Source organism: Phascolarctos cinereus, unplaced genomic scaffold, assembly GCF_003287225.1.
Source record: "Phascolarctos cinereus isolate Bilbo 61053 unplaced genomic scaffold, phaCin_HiC Scaffold_4;HRSCAF=312, whole genome shotgun sequence".
Lineage (NCBI taxonomy): Eukaryota > Metazoa > Chordata > Mammalia > Diprotodontia > Phascolarctidae > Phascolarctos > Phascolarctos cinereus.
In genome coordinates, this window is record NW_027555847.1 from 122,885,973 (window position 1) to 122,897,353 (window position 11,381).

The following is an 11,381-nucleotide window of genomic DNA, read 5'->3' on the forward strand; positions in this document are numbered from 1 at the left end:
TTTCTAGCTATAGCTGCTGACCTTTTTATCTTCACAGGTGGTGGAGGTGGTCAGGCTCTGTACATTGATGCGGACCTGAATCGAGGCCACACAGGACATTGTGAAACCTTTAACAATGAGCCTCTGTGCTCTGAAAACTTCCTCATCTCTTCCTTAGAGGTATGGGGCTTCTGGAATGCTGACATACAAGAGTAGAAACAGCCACACTCACCAGTCCCTGCAAGGAAGACAAGGATATTCAGGGGCTTCCAGCACAGGAGGAAGGCTACTCCAGGATTGACTTCTCCATTTTCAGGTCGTGATCTTGGATAGAAACACAAGGCCCTATGATCCTTTAGGGGTCTCTCTCCATCCCGGCTTTCTATGATGGCTACTGACCCCTCTGAAAAGTCAGCCTGTAGTCAAGAGTTCCTGAAACTTCCCTTCTCTTCATCCCCCTAGGGAATGGGTTAGTTTGAGCTGGAGCCTGTTATGGGGATCAGATCATTTCTGGAGACAGACTCAAGCCTTGCCCCATCTGCTTAGAGACTTTGGTGTAATCCAGAGTCCTGTCTCCTCTTGGGACAGAGCCCACGGATGGTGTTGGGGGACATAAATAGCAAACATGATATTATGTGAACCAATTCCAAGGTCATGCCTAGGCTCTCTGGCTGTTCCTGAAGGGTGGGCTGGTGGGGTAGGGGAAGGAACCTTTGTTCTAAGGGTAATCAAGGTGCAGATGAACAAAGGCCCATGCATAAATTCCTCTGCAATTGCCCAGGAAGTCACCAGGCTTCCCCAGATGTAGCCCTTGGGATTACCCTTTTCCTCTCTCAAATCATAGGCTCAGATGTGGACAAACAATCCTTCCAACAGACACCTTATCATTCTGGGTTTTGGAGAAGGCTCAAGTCCAAGAGAGAGAAGTCCTCAGAGGGGATGGCATTAACCTCTGGATCCTGGAATTAGCACTCTACACAAATCCCTCATGTCTTCATAGCTTTCTGAGTACTCATTCACCTTCCTCCCTTATCTAGGTATCTTGGTCCCTCTATACCCTCAAAAAAAATCTCATTATGTGTATATACGTCTCTTCCTTTAACACTGAATCTGGTGGTCTGTGCCTGGGTATTTGTCCTGTACTTTTTCTTTGGGGTCCTGATTTCTCCTCTTTCTGGGAGAAGAAGAATGGGATGAGGGATGGGTGTTTCTGAGGTTACTCTCCACAAATTTCCAATACTGGGACCTGAAGAACAGTAGTTCCATTGCCTCACCAGGGCTTATGCGTCATTACCCTGTTACTCCTTGGACTTTGGTGCCCCCATGTGGTTCTTTTGCTCTTTGCCATAATAGAGAGTGAGAAAGAGAGTGACCTCTGGTGCCTGATACTTGTCCTTGGGGTACGTAAGAGCTCTGCTCTCCTTTGCTTGGGTAGTTTTGTCCCAAGCTGCCTCTTGTTCAGGATTCCAAAAAGCCAGCAGAACAACGCTATGGAAAAGTAAGAAGTTGCAGAAATGCTTTTGAGGTAACATTTCCAAGCCAGCAGTACATCAGAGCTGGTATAGACTTCCCTCTGGACGTCTCCATCAAGAGCCCTGATTCTTTCTTCTGCCTTCCCAACTCCTGCTCTGGCTTTTCTCTAGGAATGGGGAAGGCACCATAGCACATAGTCTTATGCAATCATATAATGAAACCTGGATCAGAATCAAAGTTACTTATGGTTCAGAACAAGTAGGCAAGGGATACTGAGACAACATGGGCTGGAGGCATGCCCTTGGAAACTGCCACATCTGAGTTCCCACTGACTAAACTTTATCCTTTTGCTTGCCTAGTCTCTTGGGGCTGGCCACCAACTACAACTATGAATGTAACACAGGGTTGATTGACATTTTAATCCTTTATTTGCTAACACTTTACAACTAAGTTGTGGTAAGCAGGTTTTTTTTTTCTTTTCCCAGAGAACTCTGTGTCTGATTAATTTTTTTTAAAAACCTTGAAGCCTCTAGTAACAGTTGTTTTCCAGGAATGTATGTGGAATGAAGGAAATCTTTACTGTCTTCAGTTGGGGCCTGAATAAAATTGAGATCAGGTTCAAAAGCTAAATCTAGTCACATTTAGGTATGAATGTCCTTTACAGAGAGGAGTTTGGGAGCTGAGCCACTTCATTTCAATTCAGTATTTATTAAACTGCAAAGCATTGTTCTAGACACTAAGGATAAAATAAATGAAACAGTTTCTGATCCTCTAGCTTGCAATAATACATAATCAACAAGCATTTATAAAATGTTTATTCTGTGCCAGGCACTATGCTAAGCACTGGGGATATAAAGAAAGTCAGCACTTCTCTGCCATCAAGAAGCTCACATTCTAATGGAGGGACAACATGTAACTATGTAAGTATAAGATCCATACAGAACATATGGATGGTAATCTCAGACAGAAGGAATCGGGGTGGGGAAGACTGGGACAGACCTCCTGCAGAAGGTGGAATTTAAGTGGGGTCTTGAGGAAAGCTAAAGAGGCAGAGAAAAGAAGGAAGAGCCTTCCAAAAGTGGAACAGAGAGCCCAAAGCCTAGTCAGAAGGTGAAGTGTCTATATAAGAAACCACGAGAAATCCAGTGTAATTGGAATGTAAAAGTGTAAGAAGACAGGAAAGGTAGAAAGGGGCTAGGTTGTGAAGGGCTTTTAATGACTAACAGAGAACTTTATATTTGATCCAGGTCGTAACAGGGAGGGACTGAAACTAATTGAATGAGTGGAGCATAAGCAGACTTTTCCAGCTACACACTGCTGCCTGATTCACTGGGACCAACCTTACCCCTGACTGATCTCCACCCTGCTACTGATACATGCAGAGATGGGCATGCCTTTGATCTTGCCATCAGCCACATTGTACTACTTCCCATGTTCAATGAACGCTGAAGTTCTTTGATCACAATCTCTTTTCATTCCACCTTCTCCTTTCCCTTACAACCCCAAAACCTGTTCTTCATCCTCACTATGACTTCCAGTCTCACCACTACTCCTATATTGACTACACTTTCTTCCCTTCCCCATCTTGACATGTTGGTGAACCAATTCAACCCTATGCTGTCCTCTCAAGTCCCTTGGATTCTTATTGAATCAAATATTTTGCTCTGCCAAATCTGAGCCTTGAATTACTCCCACCATGTGCTACATGCCTAACAGTGCTGAATGAAACTAGAGAAAACCAAAAAGCTGAACTCATGCTCATTAGGTCCACTACAGATGCATGTCCTCTCAACTGGGCCCCCACTGAAGCAAGGCAGTCCTTTTGTATCTTCCTAACTAATTCACTATCCCACTCACCCTAGCAAAAATTTTCCAAATTTTTTCATCTGTCTTCAAACCTCCCCCTAGCCTCTCAGTTGAGAACTTTGCCTCATATTTCATTGAAAAATTAAGGCCATTTGAGAGAGCTCCCTCTTCTCCCCTCCTCCTGTTATTCAGATGCCTTCTGCAACCATCTCCTTCACCCATTTCCCATAAAGATGTGATTCTTTGCCTTGCCAAAGCAAACCCCTCCATAGCTATGCCCAAGTGATCCCATTCCATTTTCCTTCTCCAAGGATGTTAGAGGAGACAATCTCTACTCTCTCATTTATGTGCAATCTTTTGCAGTCCACTGGCTGCTTTTCTGCTCCCAATATACATACATGTCTATGTCTCCTCTATCCTCAGAAAATTCTCTCTTGATCCATCCATCCCCACTATATCTCCTCTCTTTTTGGTTAAATTGCTTGAGAAGTCTATACACTTAATGCCTCCATTCCTTTCCTCTCACTCTTTTCTTGACTCTTGGCATTCTGGCTTCTGACCTCATTATTCAACTGAAACTACTCTTTCCAAAGTTACCAGTGATCACTTAACAAATCTTATGGCCTTTCCTCAATCTTCACCCTTCTTGACCTCTCTGCAGTCTTTGACACTGTCAATTACTCTCTACTCCTTGATACTCTTCTCTCTAGGTTTTTATAACACTTCTTTCTCCTGGTTCTTCTACCTATCTAACCATTTTTCTATCATCTTTGCTGGATCCAGGTCATTCCTGTTAATCTAAGACTCTCTCCTGAGCCAGCTTCTCTCTATACTGTTTCACTTGGTGAGCTCATTAGCTCCCATAGTTTCAACTATCATCTCCATGTAGATCGACTTGTTGATCCCTAACCTCTCTCCTGACCTCCAGTCTTGTGTCTCTAACTGCATATTGGATGTCTTGTGCTGGCTGTCTCACAGACATCTTAAACTCCATCTTAAACATGTCCAAATTTGTTCTAGTTTCCCCAAACCCTCCCCTTTTCCGAACTTCCGTATTACTGTGGAAAGGACTGCTAACCTCCCAGTTACTCAGCCTTACAACCTAGGTGTTAATCCAGGACTCCTCACTCTCATCCCCGATATATCAAATCACTTGCCAAGTCCTGCCATTTCTACCTTCATAACATTTCTCATATATGCCCTCTTCTCTCCTGTGACACTGCCACCATCCTGGTGCAGGACCTCATCCCCTCATACCTGTACCGTTGCAAATAGGCTATTGATGGGTCTGCCAGCCTCAAGTCTCTCTCACTCCAATCCATATTCAACCCAGGTGTCAAACTGATCTTCCTAAAGCACAGATCTGATCACCTTCCCTTTTCCCCATTCAATCAACTCCCTTGTTTCCCTATCACCTCCAATAAAGTCCTAATGTTTTTCATAACCAGACTTCTTTCTGCCATTCTAGTCTCCTTACACCTTACCTCCCCCCAGGCCCCACACACCTATACTTTGTGATGCAGCAACACTAGATTCCTGGCTGCTTCTTGCACACCACACTCTGCATCCCAACTCCAAGGGTTTTTGCTGGCTATTCCCCATACCTGGACTGCTTGCCCTTCTCATTTCCATCTCCTAATTTCCCTGACTTCAAGTCTCAGCTAAAACCTCACTTTCTGCAGAAAGCCCTTCCCTGCCCTCATTAATCTTATTGCCTCCTGAAATTATCTCCAACTTACCCTGTAAAGGTGTCCCAAAAGTCTTAGTGCAGTTTTGTTTTAATGGCTTAATACTTCATTTTAGTAGCTTAATACTGTCTGCACATAGCTATTTATTTGTATGTTGTCTCTCCTCTTAAACTGTGAACTTGAGAGCAGGGCTACCTTTTGCCTCTCTTCTTAATCCCCAGAACTAAGCACAGTGCCTGGCACGTAATAGATGCATAATAAATGCTAACTTACTGACTGACTTTAGGAAAATCGCTGGCAGCTGAATGGGAAGGATAAATTGGAGAGGGGAGACTTTTAAGGCAGGGAGAATAACTAGAAGCCTATTGCAATAATCCAGGTGAGAAGTACATGAACTTGGGTAGTGGCTAAGTGAGTAGCAATAAAGGGATATATTGAAGAGGGAGAAATAAGGTTTGGCAACTGATGAGTTAGGAGGAAGACTGCAAAAGCTGAAGGTAACACTAAGTTTGTGAACCTAAGTGACTTAAAAGTACAGCCCTTAACATCAATAGGAAAGTTCAAAAGAATGAATTGAGGGGGAGGAAAGATATTGAGTTCTGCCAAAAGGCAGTTGGAAATATGTATCTAGATATTAGGAGAAATATTGGAGCTAGAGATGGAGGTGGAAATCAATCACATAGAGATGTTAATTTGAAATAGTGGAAGTGGATTAGTTCATTTAGGGAGAGTCTGGGCTTGAGAACCATTTCCACTGAAGGGTCTGGTTGAGGGAGACCCTTGGTTATTGGTTTAGAGACATATATAATTTTTGGATATGTCTGATGTGAATGTTTTTTCTTGACTGTGATAAAAAGAGGGCTTTTACATGGGGAGGAGAAGGGATAGTGATAGAAATTTTTAAAAGGAAGAAAAAGGCTTTAAAGAAAATATACAGAAGAGATCAAAGGAGGTTGAGGGCAGTAGATAAGTGAGATAGCTTTGGAACTGACATGCCTGGTTGAATTTATACTTAACCTATTGATAATAAGACTAAGTTTCATTTAGAATCTTTTTTCTCTTGTTTGTATAGGGAAATATTATTTTTGTATTTGTCAAGTTCAGAATAACAAAAAAAAAATTAAAGAGATACCATTGTTAGCTCTTCCTAGTGATCTAGCTTTGAAGCCAGGAAGACTTAGCTAGCTTCAAGTTCCTCCTCTGATACATGGTGGCTAGGTCACCCTGAGCAAGTCACTTAGCCTCTTAGTGTTCTAGGCAACTCTTTTAAGAATAAGTTGCAGAGGTGTTGATCTGCATTGGTAGAGTTTCCTCACCCAAGAAATAATACCCTATACAAAATCACAGCTCCTGTCCCTATCTCTAACATAAAGTACTTGAGGCTTCTGTCAGGTTTGCTAATTTAAACAGATAATAGGCCTGGAGAAAAAGTTGGCGGAGGAAAACAAATCAGAGAGCTTAGAGGAGAAACATTATTGTACAGTAGTTAAAGATGCCAATGGAAAGGAAAGTACCAAGAAGGAAGGGTTGTCAACAGTATTTTTTTAAAAAGCTCTGGAGAGGTTAGGTGATGAGAACTGAGAAAAGCCTATTTGGATTTGGCAATAAATTTATTATTGACCTTAAAATAATTTCAATTAAAAATGGTGAAGACTTAAGCCAGATAGAGGGAGGAGATTGAAGAATGAAGAGGTAGAAAGAAATATAATCTTCAGTTGTAGAAGTCTCAGCTTTCTAAAAGTATGTCAGTAAAGTGCAGGGGAAAAAAGGCAGTAGCTCAGATAGATAGTGGGGCCAAGAGAGGGTGTGTGTGTGTGTCTGTGTGTGTATGTAAGAACAAAGGAGACAGCATGGCTGTAATCTAAAGGAGACTGTGGTAAGGGGAGAAGATTGAAGATGCAATACAGAGAAAAGATAACTGATGGAGATCTCAGAGCAAAGAGGGTGGAGAGCACACAGAGATATTATTGCTAATAAGGGGTAAGGATGCCCAATCCTCAAAGGTAAGAGGAAAAGAGAGGGCAGGTGAAGATAGTAAAGTTTTATAGCTGGGGAAACAAGCCTGGAGAGACTGGGTGATTTACCAGAGATCACACAGAAAGTGGCAAAGCCAAAATTTGAACGCGTTTTTGGAAAAATTGTAGAGAATGAGAGGGAGCCAATAAGGAGTCAGTAAAAAGATTACCAAGGAGCAGTGAGGGCCTAACTGAAGTTACACAGAATAAGTTTGTAGCAGGTAGAATCAGTATTAATTTTAAGGCTTTTCTTAGCAATGCTTAGTAGTCCAGAAGCATAGAAATCCAATAAGGAGGGTTAACCTAGGGTTGAGAATAGAGCAGGAATTAAAAGGGCAGAAGTGATGAAAAATTCTGGGATATCAGTTAATTAGTTGTTGAAATGGTTGGCCAGGAGTTCTAGATCAAATAAGAAAGTATCAAGAGACAAGGTCACTGTGTGGATAAAGAGCAGGTTTCTGGTACATGAGGAAACTGGGGAAGCAGGATACAAAACTATGTTAGAGTAGAATTTCATTGTTTAGGACATTGGAGGTGATGATAAAGTCTAAGGTATAGCTGTGCCTGTATGTAGTTATAGGTCATAGTATATTATAGATTTTGAGCTAGAAGAGACCTGAGAGGTCATGAAAGCTGTAGGAGTTAAGGAGGTGAGGAAATATGAGGTCAGGATGCTGTGGCGATACCTACATCAAGTTTAAAGTCACCAGTTGAGAGTGTGAGATAAAATGGAGAGGAAGATGATGACCCTAGTGCTGAAGGTGAGTAAATAATATGGAAATCAACAAATTATAGCAGCATTATCATTATAGAAACCCTGGTTTGTAATCTTGAATTCGTCAGTGTTGTTTACTTGCCTTCTTGCCTCCCAATCCCATCAGTTACCAAGTTCTGTGATTTCTACCATCTACCTATGGAATTTTTCTGCTTCATTTCACTTTACATTCACATAGCCAACACCTAGTTCCGGACCTTATCATCTCTTGCTTGGAACACTGCAGTAGACTTCTAATTAGTGGTCTCCTTGAGTCTAGTCTATCCTCTTTCACACAACTCACAAAATAATCTTCCTAAAGTACAAGTCTGATCTGTCACTCTTCTGCTTAAAAATCTTCAGTGGCTTCATATTATCTCTTCTCCCTTATACTGCTTGTATTCCTTTTCCCACTATCTCTTCCTTTACCCCTGTCTGACATGATGAGGTGGCCTTACTCCTTACCAAAAATAACCCTTTTATCTGCTCAAGTGATTCCATTTCTTCCCCTCTCCTCCAACAGGTTGCTCCCTCTGTCGTCCCCATTCTATCACTTATTTGCAATCTCTCCCTCTCTACTGGCTCATTTCCTGCTACCTACAAATGTGCCCATGTCTTCCCCTTCCTGAGGGAGGAAAAAACCCTTACTTAATTCTTCCGTTCCTGCTAATTACCATCCTATGTCACTTCTGCCCTCTGTGGTTAAACTCCTTGAAAAGGCCATCTACAACAGATGCTTCCACTTTCTCTCTTCTCTCTTTTTTTTCACCTCCTTACATCTGGCTTCTAACCTTATCATTCCACCAAAACTGCTCTGTCTAAAGTTACCAATGGTCTTAGTTGCCAAATCTAATGGCCTTTTCTCAATCCTCATTCTCCTTGACCTCTCTGCAGGCTTTGACACTGTTGATCATACTCTCTTCCTTGATACTTTCTTCCCTCTAGGTTTTCAGGACACCACTCTCTCCTGGTTCTCCTCCCACCTATCTGGGGTTCTCCCACCTATCTGGCTGGACTGCTCCTTCTTAGTCTTTATTGCTGGATCTCATCCCAGTCATGCCCTCTTATCATAGGTGTCCCACCAGGCTCTGTTCTGGGCCCCCTTTTCTTCCCCCTCTATGCTACTTCTCTTAGTGATCTCATCATCTATATGCTAATGATTCTTAAATCCTGCCCATCATGCCCTAACCTCTCTTCTGGCCTCCAAACTTGTATCTCCAACTGCCTTTTAGACATTTCGAATTGGATGTCCAGTGGACATCCTAAACTCAAGTACATCCAAAACTGAACTCATTTATCTTTCCCTCTAAAACCCTACTCCCCCTCCAAACTTCCCTATTACTATAGAGAACATCGCCATCCGCCCCATCTGTCAGGCTAGAAACCCAAGTCATCCTTGACTCCTCACTGTCTCTCACCCCCCAATATCTCCTCATTTCTCACCTGGATGCACTACTTAGGACTTCTCTGACTGACTTCTCTACCTACATCGGGTACCTCTATACACATATGCCTCTCACCTCTCTTTTCATTTCCTTTTATGTGTTGTCTTCTATTAGTTTGTAAGCTCCTTAAGGGCAGGTACTTGTAGTGCCTGGCACATAGTAGACATCTAATAAATGTTTATTTATTGTTTGATTCATTGATTCTCTTATCAAGCTTCCCACAGCTCCCTCTCTCCCTACCCTTCTCAGCTGATGACTTTGCCTCATACTTCACTGAAAAAAATTGAGGCTATTAAAAAAATTTTTTTTAACTTTCAATTCTGAATTCTCTCCCTCCCTCTTCCCCTAGTCTCTTGGCAAGAAATACAATACCCATTATATGTATGAAGTTATACAAAACATTTCCAAATTAGCCATGTTTGGGAAGGAGGAGCAGGGGGAAGGCAAGAAAAATAAAGTGAAAGAAAATATGCTTCGAAATAGGCTTCATTTCTCTCTCTGGAGATAGATAGCATTTTTCATCATGAGTCCTTTAGAGTGGTCATGGATCATTTTATGGATCAGAGTAGCTAAGTACTTCACAGTATTGTCATTACAATACTGCTGTTACTGTGTACAATAGTCACTTCACTTTATATAAACTCATGTAAATCTTTCCAGATTTTTCTGAAACCATTCCCTTCATCATTTCCTACAGCACAATTGTATTCCATCACAGTCACGTACCACAACTTGTTCAGCCATTTCCCAATTAATGGGCATTCCTCATTGTCGAATTCTTTGCCACCACTAAAAGAACTTGTCAACCAGACCAGAATCGGCCTCTAACCTGTGGGTAGCTGGAGCCAAACAAACAGAGTAGGCTAGAGACAGGAGAGTCATGACACAAACAGAAGTTTAATTTCAGAGTGAGGAAAATGATGTATGCATATGGAAGCCTTCCCTCCTAAGAAGGAGGGCTTACCATGCTGGACTAAAGGCAGGTCTTACATACGTCCTGAACTGGACCATGACATAATCATTTTTAGGTTTTGAGTTAATGTTCCCACAGGCCCTGTGGGAATAGTATTGTCTCAAGTCTTGGGGGTCATGCCCACCCTGCAGGGCACAGAACCAGAGTTCTGTGATGGGAACAGGAATGCAGTACCTGTCAGTGACAAGGAACAGGGATTGTGAATATGTGATAGATGGCCCTGGGAAATAGGGGGAGCTAAATTCCTCAGTGATCACCTGGTGCTGATCCAAGCAATACACTTTTCTAGAGGGTGATTTATTGCTATACCAAGCTCAGAACACAGCCTGCTTGTTGGGCCCTAGCTCTGGGAAACAGAGTATATCTCTATCATATTTTGACAGAGACTGCTTTAAATATTTTTGTACAAATAGATCCTTTTCCCTTTCTTTGTTCTCTTTGAGATACAGACCTAGTAGTGGTATTACTAGGTAAAAGGGTATGCATAGTTTCATAGCCCTTTGGGCATAGTTCCAAATTGTTCTCCAAAATGGTTGGATCAATTCACAACTCCACCAACAGTATATTAGTGGACCTCTTTTTCCACATCCCCTCCAGCATTTGCCATTTTTCTTTTCTGTACTGTTAGTCAATCTGATAGGTGTGAGGTGGTATTTCAGAGTTGTTTTAATTTGCATTTCTCTAATCAGTAGTGATTTAGAGCATTTTTTCATATGACTGTAGATAGCTTTGATTTCTTCTAAAAATTGCCTATTCATATCCCTTACCTTGACCATTTATCAGGGAATGGCTCTCATTTTTTATAAATTTGGCTCAGTTCCCTAAATATTTGAGAAATGAGGCCCTTATTAGAAAACTTGCTATAATATTTTCCCCCAGTTTCTTGCTTTCCTTCTAATTTTGGCTGCATTGATTTTGTTTGTGCAAAATCTTTTTAATGTAATTAAACTTATCTGTTTTATCTCCTGTGGTCCTCTCTTTCTCTTGTTTGATAATTAACTCTTGCCTTATCCATAGATTTGACAGGTAATTTTTTTTCCACGTTCTCTTAATATGCTTGTGATATTCCCCTTTATGTCTAAATCATTTTGGGCTTATCTTGGTATATGGTATGAGATGTTAGTCTGTGCCTAGATTCTGCCAGAGTGCTTTCTAGTTTTCCCAACAATTTTTGTAAAAATGATGCGTTCTTGCCCCAGTAGCCTCTATCTTTGCGTTTATAAAATAGTAGGTTACTGTAGTCATTTA

The 11,381-nt window shown here is 41.6% G+C and overlaps 1 protein-coding gene across 3 annotated transcripts in view; it reads left to right on the plus strand.

Moving 5' to 3' along the window:
* The window catches only part of TBC1D24 (TBC1 domain family member 24), a 50,569-nt gene extending 41,216 nt beyond the window's left edge, over positions 1 to 9,353 (plus strand). For 2 of the 3 annotated variants that reach the window (XM_021006295.2, XM_021006297.2), the window contains one exon: positions 38 to 9,353. In XM_021006295.2, the coding sequence (XP_020861954.1) occupies positions 38 to 195 (158 nt within the window). In that variant the 3' untranslated portion in view covers positions 196 to 9,353. The remainder of the gene's footprint in view (positions 1 to 37) is intronic. The other variant, XR_002328181.2, reaches the window with a different exon arrangement.
* The last annotated feature ends 2,028 nt before the right edge of the window (positions 9,354 to 11,381 follow it).